This window comes from Acomys minous (assembly GCF_964271855.1).
Source record: "Acomys minous genome assembly, chromosome: 17".
NCBI lineage: Eukaryota > Metazoa > Chordata > Mammalia > Rodentia > Muridae > Acomys > Acomys minous.
Window position 1 is genome coordinate 6470097 of NC_140500.1, and position 20809 is coordinate 6490905.

At 43.3% G+C, this 20809-nt stretch overlaps 1 protein-coding gene across 1 annotated transcript in view; it reads right to left on the reverse strand.

The window, feature by feature from the left end:
• Positions 1–9649, reverse strand: part of LOC311587739 (uncharacterized protein) — a 99930-nt gene extending 90281 nt beyond the window's left edge. The window contains exon 1 of the mRNA XM_084764877.1: positions 9605–9649. Within this exon, the coding sequence (XP_084621003.1) occupies positions 9605–9639 (35 nt within the window). The 5' untranslated portion in view covers positions 9640–9649. The remainder of the gene's footprint in view (positions 1–9604) is intronic.
• Between the last annotated feature and the right edge of the window lie 11160 nt (positions 9650–20809).

Sequence of the window (20809 nt, forward strand, 5' to 3'; positions counted from 1 at the left end):
TATTGTAACGATTGAAACTCAAACATTTTCAAAAACGGATTCATAAGCTTTGATCTGGGATTCCCACAGTCAAAGCATAGGCATGTATCGCCTTCAAATAGGAACAATGGCCTTGGTGGCAAATAAAATGTTCAGAATTTAGTTAGGTATTTGAAAGTATGCTATTATTAAGCTGATGAATTTTTTCTTCATAAAATAAAATTATGCACAGCTCAGAAAAAAACCTAAAGGGCTATATCTTAATAATAGCAAATCCCAATAGCAGCAAATGCATTATGGACTATTAAAAACATATTCATGTATTCTAAATTATATTAATAAAACATATTATAAAGATGTAAAACAATGATGGCTTTAAAGATAAAACTTTAATATACACAATAATACTCACCTAGTACAAACCACTTTTTTTATTGATGATAGTACCAGTGGCAATTCAATGAAGCCAACCCTAACACAGAAAATGAGGGACATTCAGTACTATTTTTGTATCTTCACTAATTTATTTCAGTGGCTAAGCCATGTCTTTTAAGAATATGTTAAGCATTAAGTTAGCTCTTTTGAAATACTACAAAGTATTACAAAATACTGAGGTAGAATTTTGAGACAGTAGCTAGTGGATTATTAAATACTTCCAGCTCTTGACACAAAATATGACCCCAATTCAGCAGACCTGGAGTCTGAGCTTGTGTTGCCTTCCCAGGAGCTGATGCAGTGGCTTGACCTTTCTTTAGTGTGGTCACAAGAACACAGAGGTCAGGATGAGTCTGCCTAGGATCTGTTTTTATCCAGTGCTGAGCATCAGACCCCAAACCTTGCACCCGTGGGGCTAGACCCCGAGGTACATGCCCTTCCCAGATTTAGATAACATCTTAACACCTCAAAATCAGGTCATTCACAGTCAAGAATAGAAACCACAGAGAAATCCACTTTGACAGACTCCCTCGCTGACTGAGTTTCTTTCTGTTTGGTCCTATGTATTTGTATGAAGAGCTTTATATTCAGAAGCTTAGTGAATTGACGAGCCTAAGGACGCAATCAATGCTACACGCACGTAGCATCAAGTCTGCTCCTCCTTACATTGCTGTGGCTAGGAGGGCGGTTCAGGGAGGAAAGACACTTGCCAATCCATAGACCAGGTAGCAGTTGGGTATTAGCAGGCTGGAAGGTCTTTGGGGGATGGACCCCTCCCTCATTTTAGCAGTGTGTAGAACCAGGGATGGGAGTTGTGACTGACCAGACCAATGGGAGGGGCTGGAGTCATATGTCTAAGGTGGGGGGGGGGGCAGGGGGAATGATATCCTGAGTAACCCAGGAGGTGGTTGATGTATTAACTACCTACACACGATTCTGGGAGCCCTGTTCCTTACTGGAGTAATGCTCAACAGGAGACTTTCTGAGAAAGAGCAAGGAAATGCCATCAGCCCTCCTGTAAGAGTCGATCCAAAAGCGTCTACCCGTCAATCACCTGGTCAGAACGAAGTCCTTCAGGAAAAGCTCTAGAGGCATGAGAAGTAGTGCGCATACAGCTTTCCTAAAATGCAAATCGGCAGTGTTCTCTTTGGCCATATCCACCCTCACCTTTTCAGAGTATGTCCTCCCCCGCTCTCTAATAAGCCTATTTGCTGTCTATACCATGCTCTGTGCGCCTCTGAATTCTTTGCACATAGGGCACAAGGGCGGGGGAGTACAGAACAGGACCCGGTGAGAGTGGCACTTGCACAGCAGCAGCCTTCACAAAATGTGATCATAAGTCGCCTAACTTTAAGGCAGCTCTTTTCTGACTACAACAGAAGGGAGGCGGAATTAAACAAATTAGCTTAAGACTCAAAAATGCCAAGGGCCCTATTAGGTTTAAAAAACTAATAGGGTATGTAGTTACACCGCAAGTGCATGCAACGTCTCTTGAAGGGAGGAAGTGCAGAAAGAAATTAGTTGTACAATCTGCTGTAGCACGACCATGCCGAGCCCGCTTGATCCATAAAAGCTGACTTACAAGCCGATCTCGTACCAAATGAAGCAGCTTTAAAAGAGGGCTTCAGATGGAAAGACAACAGGGTTACTGAGGAGCAGACATTACTTTTTATATCACCAAAGCGATCCGTGCCATCTAAACGGAATAAATGAAAACCCAAAGCACAAACCACCCCACCCACGTGCATACATCGTAGGCGTGCGGTGGCGGCGGCGGCGGCAGGGAGCGCCTCGGAAGAGCCTTCAATATTAAGTGCAAACTTGGTGGTTCCGTGTGACTTTATACCCTTCGTCATTCTCTCTTTATGACTCTGGCTTCGTTAGTCTAGCCTCTCCTTTTATCTCCTTAAAAGAATATAGTGTACTCAGGGTTCCCATGATTCCATGGGTGCCTAACTGAAAGTGTAATCAGCGGCAGTGGCTTTGAGCAACCGTGGGATGTGCTGAAGTGATGGAAACAGCTAAAATACCACCAACCTCCCAGAGGCCCCAAGAGGAAGGAAAGGCGACTTGATTCTCTCGTATATACAGTCCTTTACTGTTAAATGAGTATTTTTTTTCTTTTTAGTAAAATAGCGACACATGATATTTTTTCTCATAAACGTGCTTCCAAATTCCATTTTTTTTTTTTAATTGGAGAAATAAGAAAATGGGAGGCATCTGGGGATCTGTTTTCGTTGCTAAGGGAATCAGAGATTTTAACATAGACACCTCACAATCATAGGCCAATATAACAAACATATGGTTGGTAAGGATTTATGAATGCTGCCCACGCCTCAGCTCCTCCGGAGGCGCCTGTAGCATGGTCCGCACCCACCTCTGGCCAGGAATGGCTCAGGCAAGTAAACGCCCTTGGTAAGACGTCACAGGCTGGGTGGCGTCCTCGAAGCTCCTGGGCAGTTCTCTATCCTAAGAAACTTCTCCCACGGGGGACCTGCCAACTGTCATGGAGCTCATGAGTGACGGGAAGTTTCCATTCTGCTGTGTAAGGGTTACTCATCTCTTAGTAATTGACTGGATGGTTTAAATAAGCTGCCACCAATTGTACATGTTCCTGACACGGCTGTTGAAACACACTCTACCCAAATTCCCCCTTCTTATGTGTATGTGTGGTAAAAGGGATTAAACCCATGAGCTCATGTGTGTTAGGCAAATGATATACCACTGAGCCATATCCCAGCCTCAACTCATTTTTAACAGTCACAACAACAGCTAAGGCTCCTTGAATACCTAAAACTAAATAGTTATCACGGCATTCTTCATTTTGCAGATGAGAAACCAAATACAGAGAGGTGGGATTCCTTTCCAAAGTCCTGTCTTTTATCTCATCGTGCATGAGCTGGGATTTGAACCCACACACATTTCATCCTGAAATGCCCATTTTTATTTAACTACTGTTACAACATTGGAGGGAGGCAATGGTGGTAGATTTGATCAAAATACATCATGTACATGATGAATATAAATAATAAAATATAACTGTACATATAATTCTTAAGGAAAATTTTAAAGGAGGGAGTAAGTTGGAAGATAGCTCAGCAGTCGTTAACAACCATTCCTTCGTAACTACAGCTTTAGGGGGACCCAACTCCCTCTTATGGCCTCTGCAGACAGCAAGCACCCACAATGCATCTTGTTCTCAACTCTTCACAGCAGAACCGCCCTCCCCACCCCACCCCCACCCCTGACTGCTGTGCTTGCAGTTTTCTGAACTGAGCCTGGAGGGAGAGACTTCCCTTTAGCTGCCTAGGCTTTCTCTCACCCTCACAGTGTCACGTTCCCCTCCCGTCTCTGTACCCAAGACGCACTGCCGTCTATGAGACTGGCAGAAGAAAGAGGGCCTGTGCTTTCCTAGGCCTTCAGTTCTTTGTCTGCTTGTCCCACACCACACATACAGGTTCCTGTTAAATCTGATCGGTTTGCCAGAACTATTTTCCTACTGCATAAGAATGACCTGATGAAAAAATAAATAAAATTAAAAAATAAAAAATAATAAGAATGACCTGATGTGCCTTTTGCCCTGTGAGCTTACTTAAATATATTGCTCTCTCCGTTTTGTTGCAGAGGTACTCCTGGCATCTACTGGAAGACATTTTAATAAAATAATGATATTAGAACTTTGAACTCCAGCTTTGGAGTTCAGGTGCATGCCTATAATCCCAGCACTTGGGAGGCAGAGGTAAGCATATCTCTGTGAGTTTGAAGCCAGCCTGGTCTACAAAGCAAGTCCAGGGCAGCCAAAAATACACAGAGAAACCCTGTCTCAGGAGGAAAAAAAACTCTGAAGTCCAATTCAACATGTCTTTACCTGGTAGCTTACCTGTGGATTTACACTTACCTTCTCCTTTCAAAAAGACTTTAAAACACACACACACACACACACACACACACACACACACACAAACTACTTTTAAATTCTGGGTAATTAGTGCTGGTGAAAATTACTAGCTTCCACTAGCTTCCACTAAGAAGAACAGTTAGGCACGTGTATCCCCAGCCATGCAGTTTGCTGTTGAGTATCTGACCCTGGAGCCTCAGGACAGCAGTAAGCATGAGAGATGGCCTCCAACTATGAGGGACTTGGCTTCCTGTGGGTATCTCTCAGGGTTAAAGGAAAAGCTCTTTGCGTGTGGAGATGTCCTGTCTATGATTCTGAGCCTTCATGGGCACCCCGGAGGTTTCAGAACACTCAGTCATCTGCACTTTGGGTGAGGCGTGGGTGCACGTAGGGCGTGGTTAGTTTCCGATCACCGTCGGTCTTGCCAACCTCCCAGCATGAGCTCTCATCATGTGTGTCATACTGTACTTAATCCTGGGCCCGTTGCTGCAATTACAGTAAATCTCACACTCCTAAGTGGCCTGCCACATCCCTGTATGCTCTGCTCTTTCCGGTCCCACCCAACTTTCCAGTCTCCTCTCAAACGACCCAGGCTTCGCGCACGCGCACTCCTCCCAGCCTTCTCTCTAAAATGGGAAGTTCATTCCGTGTTAGGGGTAGGATTAGAGTGAAGCATCTGTTGTCCCTGAGCACCTTGGCTCCTTTTTCTTCCTATGTTTGCAGGGCTGATGGGAATTCTTACATCTACCCGGTCTGCTTGCTAAATAGTTTGTTATGAAGACAGATTTGACCCATTGAGCTAGCCATGGCCCCTGCATGCCACTGCTGGGACTTCTCTGTAAAGACAAGACAGACTCCACTGTTCTCTGCAGTGCTTGCCACCCTGCATGTACCTGTTAATTGGCTTTGTCCCCTGTGATAGCCCCTCCCTTCCCATATGGCTCTCCCTCCCTTTTATCCTCTCTGCTTTCTAGAGCCTCTGTTATGTCCTTTCTTCTGTTGCAGCTTCTCCCCAGGGTGTCCATCTTCCATTCCTCCCTCTAGTTCATCACAGGGACCCCCCCAAAAGTCAGTTCATAGTGAGAATCTTTGAGACATCTCATGTCTGCTCTTCTCACCTCTAAAACAAAGAGGCATTGTGTATGTTTCAAAGACCCTCTGACTTAAGAGAATCTTTTCTTAAAAATGACCTTTATGGTTCTTAAGAGCGGACTATAATCCCCTTTAGATGGGAAATTAAAGCACTTCTCTTGAGGCAATTAAATCTCAAGGTTTAAGAAAAGAAAAACAATAATAATAATGGTGCTGGTTACCACACAAAATGGCAAACTTCTCAGTTATTGGGTCCTGCCAACAGGGCACTGTGGAGGGGAGAGCCCACACAGGCAGCTGGTGGACTGCCTTGGCCAAGTCCTCTGTGGAGCCCTACCCCCGCCCCCAAAACCTGCAAACCTGCTGAAGGGATAAGAAGCCTGGAGTGGACAGAGCTGCATGCCCAACTCCAACCTGGGCTGTTAAGGCTACTTTTGATAATCCTCTCCAGCAGCCCCCAGGCAGAAACTTCAAAAGATCACATCAAAGGGCCCGGGCACAGTGGAGGGAGCCCTGCAAACCTGGTGACTGCTTTTCTCCTCAGGCTCAGCAACAAACACAAGTCTCTAGGCCTTTCCTCAAGGAAGGGAGCGATTGTTTTAAAATTTTCTAGGCTGGCATTCCTGAGGAAGGAGAAAACACACACACACACACACACACACACTCACACACACACACACACACCACACACACACACACACACACACACACACACACACACGGGGGTGGGGAGAGAGAGAGAGAGAGAGAGAGAGAGAGAGAGAAGAGAGAGAGAGAAGAGAGAAGAAAGAGAAAGCAATTAAGCAGCTCCTTCGAATCATACATTCCTGAGAACTGAAGGGCTGTACTAACAAATTATAAGGAGAAAATACACACTCATGGGAGCAGAGTTTGACCTAGGCTTTAAAATGCAAATGACAGAAGCCAGGAAGGACAGAGTGAGCATGTGCCTTCTTGCTGACAGGAGAGACAGGCAATTAATGAAACTCCGGGCCACAGTATCAGCTGCCTGCTGACTTTTGCAATTGAATTAAAACGATCATAAGAATAATACAAGAGCTTGCCCTTGTCCTCTTGTCTATGTGTTTATTTAATTTTCTGTCCAACTGACTCTCAAATAAATTGGAAACAGCTGCCATTTTTTTTTTTTTTTTGATTCAGTAGCTCCATTACCCCCTTGTGACATCATTCTGGGCACGAACACTAACAATAGGTCATTATGTAGCAATTACTTTATTGATTTATGGAAGTTTTTAAGCTCCGTCAGGAATATGCACATTCAAGGGGGAAAAAGAACCACTGCTATACTCCAGCTAAGGAGGAAACAAAAACTACAGTGGCTGGCATAGTGTTGCTCAGACGGGACCTTCCTTACAAAAGGAAATATGGGAATAATTTGTTTGGGTTTTCTTTGCATAAAACAGAAATGGGGAAAGTCTATAAAGCCTAAAAGTTATAGTCCCTGTAATTTCATGAGGTAACTAAGTAAACAGATGACCAAAGTGCAGCTGTTGTGTAATGGGGGGTTTCATGACTAACAGAAATTGCTTGAAACAAATTAACAGTGTTCAAACCCGCATGGTGAAGGAAGGTTCTGAGCTTGCAAATAACATTTCAGAAGTAGCAAGGCATGAAAAACGAGCTTTCATTTTCCCATTCAAATGACCACTGACAAACTCTGCATTCAGACTCCATGCCTGCTCCGCATCACTCAGCGGACCATACTTTTAACTGCCTGTCGGTTGTTAAGCTTTGTGTGCAGCCCCTCATATAAACAAGCATTTCTCCTTTTGTAAATAGCTGCCTTCGTTTCCTATTCCTCCACTTTGCTGGACTTGGATCTAGAGATTTTAAATAAAGGAATATGTGTCCTCTAGCACTAACCAAACAGGAGGATTTTAACCCAAGCAACAGTGGGTATCTGCATTTGAAGGGAAATAGCTAAGAATTCTATCAGTCTTTGCTCTTTTCTGGAACTTGTACCAAAGATTTTGCTCTTTAATACTCTAGTTTCTCTGTTGATCTGCAGGGCATCCTAAACCCCAGAAGGACAGCTGCATAGGGCCATCTGCATATGGCCATCCCCAACTGCAGCCTCAATGACACATGGGGCTACACTTGCTGTGACACGCTTGGGCTTCCCTTATGGATTGTTCCAGCTCTGATAGTGAACAGGACGGCTAAGGAAACACAGTAGAAAATAGTCCTGCTTGGGAAGTCTGGGTTTCCTGTGTGCATGTGTGTGTGTGTGTGTGTGTGTGTGTGTGTGTGTGTGTGTGTGTGTGTAGGTAAAACATATCTCAGCCTTCTATGATCATTTATAACTATGAAGAAAAATAATTGGTTTTATCATAGGTATCTTTTTGTTGTGTGGTTTGTGTGTGCTCACATGTGTCTATGTGTGAGCATATGCATGCATGTATGTAGATGCACATGTAGAGGTCAGAGGAGAACCTTCAATATCCTACTTTTGTGGAGGACCCAAATCTGTTCCCAGCATGTACATGGTAGCTCACAACAGCCAGGGATCCAATGTCCTTTTCAGGCCTCTACAAACACACACACACACACACACTTAAAAATAAAGCACAACAAAATTAATTTATCTCAAAAGTAGTATTTTTAAGCTACAAAGATCAGGAGGGTACAGAGTGATGGAGATCTTCCCTTTGAGATGACCTAATTCTCTGACATCTTTTTGAAGGAGGTAAGTCTGGAACTGGGTCTTACAGAAGGTTGCAGCTGTGGCATGGTTGAAACAACAGGAAGAAGACACTGACAAAGAGGTAGTCAGAGCATGGGGGAAACTGCATTGGACTGTATACCCAGGGCGCAATGACTATAACAGAATGCTATGAAATAGGCAAGGGGGCCTATAGTAGTTTATCTATTGGAGGAAATGTGTAATTAAAACCCACGCCTGCAGAAGGCTGCTTTGTTGGATGTGTGGGGAGAAGACTGGGAAACAGAAAAGCTAGGGACTGACAATACCATCAAGATAGTCAACTCGGTCAAGGAATGAAGAGGCAACACTTTGCCACAGGCTGCTGATCATGGGAAGGGGCTCAAATCCAACAAACCCAAGCAAGCAAAAGTGAATAGTTTGTGAGAGCTGATTCGATACAAGCAGCCAAAGAAGACAGTGCAAGCAGTCAAAAACCATCAGATGCATGTCCAAGGGAATTAACTGGACAGTTGAGTCACTGGGAAAGGAACATGGAGGGAGAAATATGTTTATTTCAATGAATTCAAGACATACGTATTCCCCTGGATGTGGAGCCAGATGAAAGCATCTGGTTAATAACTGGATATAGAAGGCTCCTGCAAGCTCAGGGTTTGAGAATCATGCTTTCATTCAGCAAATATTCATCAAATATCACTTCTGAGCCCATGTCGTGTGATTAGTGCCCAAGATAAAGGGATCAAAGAAACATAATCTCTACCCTACAAATATTAATTTTAGTGTACAAGACACAAAACTATCTAGTTGGTTTTCGGTATCTTGTAATCAGAACAACAAAATATTTTGTGGCTTGAATGTGATACGTACCACTTTGGCTCATGTGGGACCCAGGTAGGGTGCTGTTTGGGGACACTGTAGGAAGGGAGCCTCACTACAGAAGGTGGCTTACTGTGTGTGCACCCCCTTTACTGTCCACTTTCTGCTTTCTGTCAGTAGCCAGAATATGTCCAGCCAGTCTCTGTGTCCTGAACTGTTGGCTAGGATGAAGGCTTCCTCCTGCGGATTGTTTGTTGCCAGAGCAGCACACATACCTAAATACAGAGAACTGAGATGAGAAATGGGACCCTTTGTGTGACACATGTGACCACATGATTCCTGCGAAGACCATGTCTTCATACACGTGTAAAAAAAAAAAAGTTAAAATTCTTTAAAACACAATTTATTTTTATTTCATGTATATCAATGTTCACCTGCATGTATTCATGTGCACCATACACATGCCTGATTTCCACAAAGGCCAGAAGAGGGTACCAGATCTCCTGAGACATGGTTATAGACAGCTCTGGGTCATCATGTGGGTGTTGGGAACTAACCCTAGTCCCTCTGCAAGAGCAGCCAGTGTCCTTGTCCACTGTGTCATTTCCCTGGCCCCAAAGAAAATGGAAATTGAAATGGTTTTTAATGTTGCAACAAAATATATCAATCCTATAGGAATAAATGCAATGAAAGGATCCTACCAGGTAAATACAGAAGTTGAATACAGCTGTGCCATTTCAGGAGGTGCCACGGTCGGATCATTTTCAAAGCATTTCTTCTCAAGTTGACCTACAGAATGGACACAGTCACAGTAGAAATCCCAATGAGATTGTTGTGAAAACCAGTAAGCTGTTCCCACACTTACAGGACAATGGGAATAAATGATCCAGGCAATGACAGCCATTTTTGAAGAACAAATCTTTCCCTGGTGGATTTCAACATTTTGTGAAGCAAACCAGATGAAAACAATGTCACAAAAAAACAGACGAAAACAATGTCACAAAATCAAACTCTGTAGAAGATCCATACATACACAGTAAACTGGAGGTGGTAAGGTGCAGCATGCAAAGGCTATTCCACATTGTTTTGTCAGTGCTCCACTGCTGTGGAGAGGCACTGTGACGAGTGCAACTCTTATGAAGAAACCACCGGGGCCTGGTGACAGCTTCAGAAAGTGAGGCTATGATCATCATGGCAGGAAACGGACAGACATAGAACCGGAAGCAGCGGCTGGAGAGCTTTATCTCCTGACAGAAAGCAGGGGAGGAAGGGAGATAGTGGGGGGCAGGGAGAGACTGGGTCTGGCATGAGCCTTTGAAACCTTGGAGCCCACTCACCTTCTTCAAGAAGGCCACACCTCTTAATCCTTCCCAAAAAGGTGCTTATCTGAGGACCAAGAATTCAAACATATGAACCTATGGAGGCTGCTCTCATCCAGACCAGCACAGACATCTCTAGGTGAGAAAGCTTCCCTACTTCACAGAAAACTTAATTCAAGATAATACTTAATAGGTCTAAATTTCAAAGGAAAGGCAAAAATTCATAAAGAGAACACAAACAAGAGTCCATACAAAGTCCTCAAATGATGCCTTGGAACCCAGGCCATTATATGAAAGATTCAAGTTTCATGCTATTGAAATGTGTTCTGGGTTGGGGAAACAACAGCTCAGTGGTTAAAAGTGCTTATTCATCTTTCAGCGGATCAAACTTGTTCCCCAGCACCCATGACCAGTGTCTTACAACCCCCTGTAACACCAGCTCCAGGGACTCTCACACCCCTATATAGCCATCTGGGGCACTTTCACTCCCGTGCATATACCTATAGACACACAAATATACACTTAATTAAAATGAAAGTTTTTTTAAAAAAATCAATAAACTTAATATATTCAGCAAAGCACTCACACAAAATATAAATGTTTTTAACAAGGATATATATATATATATATATATATATATATATATATATATATATATATATATATTTACTTTTATGCATGTGGGTATGGGTACAAGTGCTGGTGCCCTTGGAGAGCAGAGGTGTCAGATGCCCTAGAGCTGGGGTTAAGGGGTTGTAAGCTTGCTTATGTGAGTGCTGGGAATCAAACCTGGGTCCTCCACAGAAGCAACACATGCTCTTAGATGCTGATTTATCTCTCTAGCCTTAAAACATGGAAAAGTATATATGTGTCTGAAATAAAAAGAGTCTTGAAAAGATACATCAGAACAGACCGCCAACTAGCCTCGAAACCTGTGCGACAGGCTCAGTATTGCTATTACTTAAGGAAGTCCACTTAGAAGCAAACCTAGGCATCACTCCGTGGCTCTGTGGCAACTGAAATAAAGGCAGGCAGTACCATGTGGTTGTGAGTGAAGCTCTCGTACTGGCCGATGAGACATTGAATTGCTGTACCCACTTTAAGGTTTTCTTGGCGCTGTCTAGAGTACCAAACATGTTCATACCCTATGACTCAGAAACTCCACTCCTAAAGATGTGCCTCGCTGAGGCTGGTGCTCACGTCTTCAGAAGGCCAGAATGCCCCCAAGAGCAAGAGGCTTGGACCCGCCTACATGCTCAGCAGCAGTAGGCATGATGTGTGATGGTGGTATGTTTTTACAGTGAAGTAATACATTGTGAGGGCTGATGACACAAACTGCTGGAGGCACAAGGCAATGAGTCCATTTCTAAGGCATAATTTCAACTTCCAGAAAAAGGAAATTAGAGACAATAAAGTCATACTGTTCATTTCTATATAGAAAGTTTTAAACACCCAAAGGTGGTTTTCTTTCTTTCTTTCTTTCTTTCTTTCTTTCTTTCTTTCTGTCTGTCTGTCTTTCTTTTTCTTTTCTTTCTTTCTGTATTTCTCTTTTCTTTCTTTTTGTTGTTCTTTCTCTTTTTTCTTTCTTTATTTTGTTTTCTTTTCTTTCTTTCTTTTTTCTTTCCTTCTATATTTCTTTCTTTCTTCTTTTGAGACAGGGTTTCTCTACATAGCCTTGGCTGTCCTGGACTTGCTTTGTAGACAAGGTTGGCCTCAAACTCTTAAAAGTTTGCCTGCCTCTGCCTGTTTAAGTGCAGGTGTGCACCACCACACTGGCAAGGGTGGCCCTTTCAACAAGTGGTGCTAAAACAACTGGGTACTCAGATTTTTAAAAAGATTAACTGGATCCAAACTTCACATTATGTTAAAATTTAATCCAAAATAGATTATAGCACATACATAGACATAAAAACTTCATAAAACATAAAACACAGAAGGAACTGTTTCTGACTGAAGATGGGGCAGAGAAACCACTGGTATGTCATCAAAATAAAATGTGAAAGAAAAAAGCACACCAGAACACATACATCAATGTGTGTAAGAGAAAAACACACATCAAAATTATAAGCTGAGATCCTCTAAAGATACTAAATATTTAAAAAAAAAAAAACAGCTGGGAAGCCACAAATTTAAAGACAATGCTTGCAAAGAGTACGTCTGATGAAGTTCTTGTATCCAAAATACATAAGGAACCTTCAACTCAACAATGTGAAAAAAAGCATAAAATTAAATGAAGGGTCAAAACAAACATTTCACATAGCAAAATGTGCACAAAATATAAGTACATGAAAAGACGCTGCTAATATTAGTCATTGGGAAAGCAAGTAAAAGCCAGTGTTATAAAAATGGCTCCTACTTATAAAAATGGCTAAAAGAAAAAATGCCAAGGGATGACAAAGGGAACTGGAGAAAGAGGGTCTTTCATATGCTGGTTGGTAACATTCCATATTTCCTCAGAGGCCCAGATGTGGCCAGACAGGAAGCATGTGCTTCTCCCTCAGGAAGGGGAAGCTTTCTGGATTCCAGACAGAAAAGGGTGAAACACAGGTCAAAGGTTCCACCTCTCCCAAGGACACTGGTATCCAGGTCAAAGAAGGGTGGAAGGTAAAGTAATTCAATTATCATCCATATGTTTATTAAATCTGTGCACAGAGAATGTAGAAAGGAAAATTAGGCACTACATGATGAATCTGTTCCCTGTCTTGACTGGGTCAATGTTTTTATAGCTATACACCTGTCACAACTTAGAGAATTGTTGTCGGTGACATAGGCCATCTAGTCTGTATCAGTGATACCCTTTTAAGCCTATCAAAGGGGATAAAATGAATTCATATTGTAACGATTCTTCAAAGGGATATAAAGGACACCTACACACATAGCTTCACATGGGTACACACATATACCATACTCATGGACACACACATTCACATAGAGAGAGAGACAAGAAAGATCAGGGATAGAACTGAGCACAGACTAAGGAAGGTCTAGGAGTGAAGGCAAAAGAAGGAATGCATGTCCAGGAGCTATTGGGGTTACTTAAAGTATTGGATTAAGTTGGTCAAAGAGAATAAGAAGTGGAAACATTCAACACAGTCACAAAAGAAACCCATTAATTTCGGAAATACAAAGTGCAGGATTTGTCACCTGTGAATGCCACAGGTCAAAGGATGTTTGAGGTGCTGCTAAATCACAGGGACCAGTGGAAAATATGGATGCTGGTGCCTTGTTTCCTTCCACTCAAAGTGACTTCCAGTGCAAACGAAGGGACGCAGTGTTGTGTCTAGGAGCCATGTTTGTATGTGCTGAGGGGTGACTTCTGATCCAGAGAATGCGAAGGAAAAGAGGGTGATAGGGCCTAGATACAGACACATCAAGGGTGAAAGGGTCCTGAGAAGAGAGCTGGATGTTCTGAAATCAAAAGCACAAAGCGAATAGTAGAGAGGTTGTGGTTGAAAGCAACTGATCTGTATTAGAGGAAAGCACCGGGAGCTTCTAGCGTGGGCGTCTCAGGTGACCACTGACAGCAGAACCTCATCAGTGAGCAATGCCACGGCGCTGGGTGACTTGCCCTCTGACTTCCCTCCGGCCCCGTTGCCAACAGATCCTGGTGAAGACACAGGTGCAAAAGAGGCAATGGCTGCCAAAGGGAGATGAAGAATCATGGAGAGCTGCTCCACTATTGCATACACTTCCTTCTTGGATGCCTTCCAATCCAAGCCACAGGCCAGCCTATGATGGATGAAGTGAGAGGATATTACTTAAGGCTGTAAAACTGGCGAGGCTAAAGAGTCATCACCATGTTGATTAAAGAGATTCCGTGGTGACCTGCTCCAGAGGCAGAGATCCGTATGTAACCATCACCTGGCTGCACTCAAATCCCAATACTCCAGTCTCAGAACTGTGATTAAGTACCAATATTATACATACATTAGCATATATTACGTATGCAAATATATATGCTTATCAACTCTGCTTCTAAGTCTAGTACTCCCTTTACTATAAAATGAAGACCTCCCACCCCCACCCCCAAAAATGAAGGTGGTGGTGGATAAAAGGTGAAGAAAAAAGCTCCCAAGATGCTCTCTGGTCCCATAATAAAAGTGAACCTACCTCTTGCATAGTCCTTGACCCTTGACCCTGAGCTGATGATGTGACTCTTTTTTTTTTTTTTTTTTTTTGACCAATGAATAATGACAGCAATGCACATCCAATAGGGCTAGGCCATAGGAAGCTTTGTGGTTTTCACGTGCTTCTCTTAAAACTCACTCCTTTGACAAGAGCACTCCCCTTAGAATCCAGCCTGCACATGAGAGCCCCAGGACAGAGCTGTTGCCTGATCTCCCAGACAGCAAGCAGCCCGCGTGGACTGCCAGCAACCTGAGTGAGCCAGTGCAGAAACTCTGGTCTACTTTCTCCTCCACAGCACATCAAGAGCCACCATCAAGCACAGCAGAGTGCTCAGCTGAGCGCAGTTAACCCAGGCACTGTGTGCAATAGCAAAATAATTACGGCTTAAGCCAATGAGATTCTACAGTTTGGTTTCATAAGATTAAACAAAATAACTTCTTACTCTCCCATAGTGACAGTGTACCAGTTAGGCCTTACTGTGTAACAAATCACCCCCCAAATTTAGCCATTTAAGACAATATTACATCGAATTCTTTCTTAAAGGGCCAGATAGCAAGCATTTTAAACTTGGTGAACCATGAAATTTCCTTCCCACCTCCTCAGCTCTGGCTCTGCTGAGTGAGAATAGCCATGGACAGACCAAGACAAATGGGCATGGCTGTGTGCCAATAAAACTTTATTTACAAAAACTGGCAGCTGGCTCATCGGCCATCATTGTCAACCTCTCTTTTGAAAGTATGACCGGGTATTATTGGTCACTATCCTATAGGTCAGATGGACTGTTCTGTGCACACAGCCAGGTTTAGCTGATCTCAGCTTGGCTCTTTCAGGCACCTGCCATCAGCTGGCAGGTTAACAAGGAGCTGGCTGGCCTCCGTGGTCTCCCTTACATCTGCTGTCTTTCTGGCTGCCAGCTGGAGTGATAGGGGTGGCCGGGCCACACGTCTCTCATCATCCATCAGGCCAACCCAGGGTTGTTCACTGACTGCTGGCACAGATCCAAAAGAATAAGAAAAACCCTGGAGACCTTTGAGAACTCCATTGAAATTGGCACCTTCTCGCTCTGTTCCATTCTGTTGATCAAAGTTAAGTCACAAGATGAGCTCATTGGTTAGGGCATGAAGAACTGTATTCGTCCCTTTGGTGGGAGAATGGCAGGCACCACTCAAAGAGTAGGAACATGGGCTCACGGAGAAGTTATGAGACCGTGAAACACAAGTTGTTGAGCTAGGATTCCAAACGGGAATTGCTCGTTTGTTTGCTTAACTATTTATTTAGATGCTAAGGATCAAACATGGGGCCTGTTGGCTAAACAACTGCTCTGTCACTGAACTCTACCCCTAACCCTATCTTTTGTTTTGCAAATTAAGAAAAATGAAATTAGGGGAAGGGTTGATGAGCCCAAATTATGACTATATGCTAGGATGGCCCTGAAAAGTGAAAGGCATCTCATTAACTGTGGAATTATGGGAGACCCTTTCCCCTGGTCCTCTTCACAGCCCATGTGAGGCCAGCAGGGTTTGAGAACTGTCTATGAGAATTGTCTCATGCTATGAAAAGTGTCTCCTCCACACCCAGCCCTGTTAGGTATCCTTGCTTCCAAAGTTCAGCTCCATAAACATACAGCTGGGGTGGGGAGTACTTTTCACACACTTAGGTCACCAAAACAGCACCGTCTACCCAGGAATCCTCTCCCTGTTCCACTCTAAGAATCTTAATTCCTAACTTAGCATATCTTAGAGCTAAAACATCTCCAGACATCTGCAGGCCTTGGTCACATGCCATAAATATGGTGTGGCCTGGTGATAATGGGTCCAGGGAGAGTGGCTCTGACCCAACAGCAGAGCCAAAGATTTGCCCTAAACACTTAAAGGAAGGTGGCTACAGGCTACAAATAACTCGCCAGCTGCCACAGTTACAGGCAACATCCCACTCATCAGTTCAGAGTCCAGAGGGACTTATGAAGATGTGTGTGCCAACCCTTCTTCCTATTCTCAATTCCTACAGTGGTGGAAAAACCAGTCGAAACACCTCCCTGCCCTGATTCGATGGCTTCTCACAAAGATACAGCCCCGTGTGCCATTCGGTCTCCTATTTGCAGTTTAATAGCTTACAACACTAAGATCTTCCATCCTGTATTTCCCAGCAGCTATGACTGCCTAGAGCCAGAGCGTATGTTACAAGAAGCCCATCACTGACTACAGGAACTTAACTACAGCCTGTCCTAGAATCTTCTCTCTACCCAACTTGGCTGTGTTTCATTGAATTTATAAGTGTTCCCCTAATATTCTGCTTATGTTCCATGAGGGTGGGGAAGCTCTGAAATGCCTTTGTGATCGATTGAGAAAGCTGCGCTCTGCTGCATCTGCTTACACAACTCAAAACCCTCAGAGGCCGACTCCACACTCACTGCTTTTCCAGAATATACCTAAGTCAATTCTCCTGCCCTATCAATAACCTGAACCAGGGGGGCTAAAATTCACAACCACTAGAAATAAGGCCTCCCCAATTCACTTCGGTGATCCTGGTTCCTCACAAGTCAATGAGTGCACTAAGCTGAGACCTTCCCCCACCACCCACACACGTGTGTCTGGAGTCCACCCACTTCCCATCACAACAGTCCCCTGCCCCTCCTTAGGGGACCCTCTGAGCTCCAGAGTCCTACTTACGTGGTACCTTATCACAAAGGTCTACACCCATCTTTGCATTAGATAACCTGTGTTTCTCTGGTCAAATATTACCTCACTTATGAAACTTTTATCTTTTAGTCCCCTGTTATGAAGAAAATTAGTATCTACCATGTTTCAGCATTACTTACACGTGTGTTATATCATGTCTCCTTTTCTCTACAGGAAGGCAAGTTCCCCGCAACTTAAGGCTTACCTATAACATATTCTGCCATTACCATTTCACTTTCTAGGGCAAGATCTGTGGAGGACCCCTGTAATTACTAAGGTTTTCTGTTGACCTCACAGCAGCTGTACTAAACATGGGAATTAGAGTCTTGGGAAGAAGAGCCCACATGTCTAACCGTGTAGGAGGTATGAAAGCAAAGTTGCTAGTAACCTCCCCAGGGCTTCAGCCCGTGTCCTGAGGCTCTTGGGATTTCATCATGGAGGAATATTCCAGTTCAGGTTTCAAAGCATGAGGTAAAAGTACGGGTGTCTTAGGTCATCTTGTCAGGGCCAGGCTTTGTCACGGGGACCGAAAGGTTTCATACATAACCTAGTTATAAGAGCACAGCAGGACATGTGCCCAAGTGAGACAACATTGCCACATGTAGTTGGGACATTTTTAAAGCAACACCGACCAAACACAATAAGCATTGTCTTACACCCTGTTTCTCCATTGTAAGAGAGGCTTCTTTCTTTGTGACCAACTCACCAACTTTTTCAGCAAATAAAGTTATTTGGGACAAATGTCTGTGCATCTCTCTGAGTTTCTGAAACTTTTCTGTGTGCAGAGTAGAGGGGAAGGGGAAATGTGATTTGATGTTAGCTACATCTGGGCCCTATAATGTGCTCAAAGCACACTGAAGGTCATCAATTCATTGATCAATGGTAGTTATGTCTAAACTAAAATCTTCAACATTTGCGCACATAAATTGGGCACATCTTGGTGTGCTTTCCTAAGATTTTCCAATAGCATCTATACTCAAGTCCACATATTTGTTATCTACATATATACATTAATGAGATTCTAACATCAGCAGAGGTTTCTAGTGAGACAGTGTCACAGGCTGAAATCAAAGTCTTCCCATGGGCCTGGTTGCCATCATGAGACTCTTCTGGATCTAGTAGAAGTGTAAAGAGATGAGGCCTAGGGAGCTGCAAGAGGGCTCAATGAGTAAAAGCTTGCTGCTCAAGCATAAAGACCTGAGTTCAAATCCCCAACAGCGTTTATACCCAACACAAGGGATGTGAAAGGCAGCAAGATCCCTGGACCACAGTCTAGCAAAATCAGTGACCGACCTTGTCTCAAAAAAAAAACATGGAGAGTTATAAAGGAAAATATCCAATATTGAGTTCTGCCTAACTCACTCACTCATACACACATTCAAAACACATACACAACACACACATACACACACACATACAAACATGAATAAAGCACAACTGACACATACATGCCACCACCAAGTCATACATACACATGAAGATGCACACATACACAAGAGGTAAAGCCCATGGGAAGGTCTTTAGGCCATTGGTTCTATGACCCTAAAAGAGATGGTGGGAACCTTGCCTTGCTTCCTGTGCTTTGTAAACTTAGAGAGGTACCTTTGACCTGCCATGCCTTCCTGACAACGCTCTGCCTTGTTGGCCCTGGAGGCCTATTGACCCAATAGATGTTAATCTATACTTCTGAAACTCTGAGTCCTTCGAGGTTATTCTCTGGAGTCTCTGGGCAATTGTGGAATGCTACTGTAGGCCAGGCACTGTGAAATAATTCTTAAGAATGACCATAGCTGGCTATCCTAGCTTGCCCCTTCCCTGGGAAAGCTTCACCCTCACCTTTGTGGTGCAAGAAAGATCTCTGTTGCCTATGCCATCATATGCTAACATCTAATTCATACAAGGCACTATTTATCTCGCCTCTGAAGTGTACATGGAGTCAGGATGCATTTCCTGTATCACTGCTACAGTCGTATTTCAAACTGATGTCATCTCAACCCTAAACTATTGGAAGACCTGCCTAACCCACTTCCTGTGTTTACTCTGGCTCCTCACTCTCCACTGTCGAGTGCCTGCTGGCTAGTTGTTTTTTTTTTTTTTTTTTTTTTTAAAGAGAGTAGCTTATCCTATTTTATTGTGTCATTTAGAAGCATCTTATGTTCTGGGTATAAATGCCCTTTTCTAAATATACAGCCAGTCCTGAATATGCCTTTTTGGAGGTCTAAGCAAATGAACCCTTTCAAGTAAATATTGTTGCCACTTATGACTAGAGAAGCAGCTTCTCAGGGGAGGCTGAGTCCTTTCCACAGGGTCATCCAACTAATGAACTGCAGATCTGGGGTGGAAACTAGGTCTATCTGTCTTGAGTGGGCTCTTTCCATGGCCTTCCATGGCCATTTCTCAAAAAAGAAATACCCTTAAGTTTGCTGAAACATCTTAAATGTGTGTGTTATGTGCCAGATGGGGCAGGGAATAAGAAAGGAATGATAATATAGAGACAGTTGATTTCAAAACAGAAAGGGAATGCAAGGCTTATGCCAGATAGATAATTATATCAGTAGCTCAACATATCATCCAGCTAGCTGGGTGTTTATTTGTCTACCTACCTACCTGTCCCCAATCAGCCACCTCCTTGCCTTTCTGTCACCTGCCCCTCTATCATCACCTCTATGATTTTGGATGCATCTACCACATATCTGTGCTTCTTTCTACCCTCTGTATAAAAGCATCTCAAATCTATGTGTTTATTTCCCAAGTAATATCCTTTTATCTTAATGGGGGGAAAGGTCATGTTTATTTTGTAAATGTATGTTATGAGGTTTTGTGGGGGTTTTTGTTGTTGTTGTTGTTGTTGTTGTTACTTTTGGATACAAGTTGTCTTCCAAAAATGTATGAATTGTAAGTGCACAATAAAATGAACTTATTAAACTGCTCGTGATATTTAACATCATCTCAAATATAAACACTATATCTATCGGTGAGAAGTCTGCTTCAAGCCCCTACCCTGTCAAGCCCACCTACTCCAAAGGCAACCTTCTGTTTGTTTCTTTCTGTCTCTTTTCTTCCTTTTTCCCCCTTCCTCCTTTCTTCCCTCCCTTCTTCCCTCCATCCATTTTCTCCATCCCCCCTTCTTTCCTTCCTTCCTCATAGTCTTTCTCACTTCGTTCTAGAAGTTTACACTAATGTCTGCATTGCATTTACTCCTCCTGTGTCTATCTCTCAGCATAAGGCCCTTGAGACACATCACATTGTTGCAACTGTCAGTAGTCCCTTATCTTTTATGAATAAGTGTTACATTATTTCATCCAATGTTTGAATATGGCTATACCAAAGCCTTTCTATCCATTATGACTTTAATTGCATTTGAGTTGTTTCTGGCTTAGAGCTAGTAGAAACAAAGACAGGAGGGATCATGCTCAGTTGCTGCTGTTTCTGCACAAACCTCTCTTATTTCTTTTAGCATAGGGCTTTTAGGAGTGGAACGCTCTGTGGAATGCTATGTGGACTACCTTAACCTTTACAGAAACTGGCTGTTTTACGGCCTCTGGTGATGTGTAAGGATTCTAATTGTGGGGCTAGAGAAATGTCTCAGTGCTAAGAGCTCTTACTGCTCTTGCAAAGGGCCTGGGTTTGCTACTAGCATTTTGTCTATAACATGGATTCCAGGGGATCCTACGCCCTCTTCTGGCCTCTGTTGGCTTCACATGCATGTGGTGTACATGAACTCACAAACATACACATAAAAGGAAATAAATAAAAACTTTAAATGTCCTGGTTCCCCCAC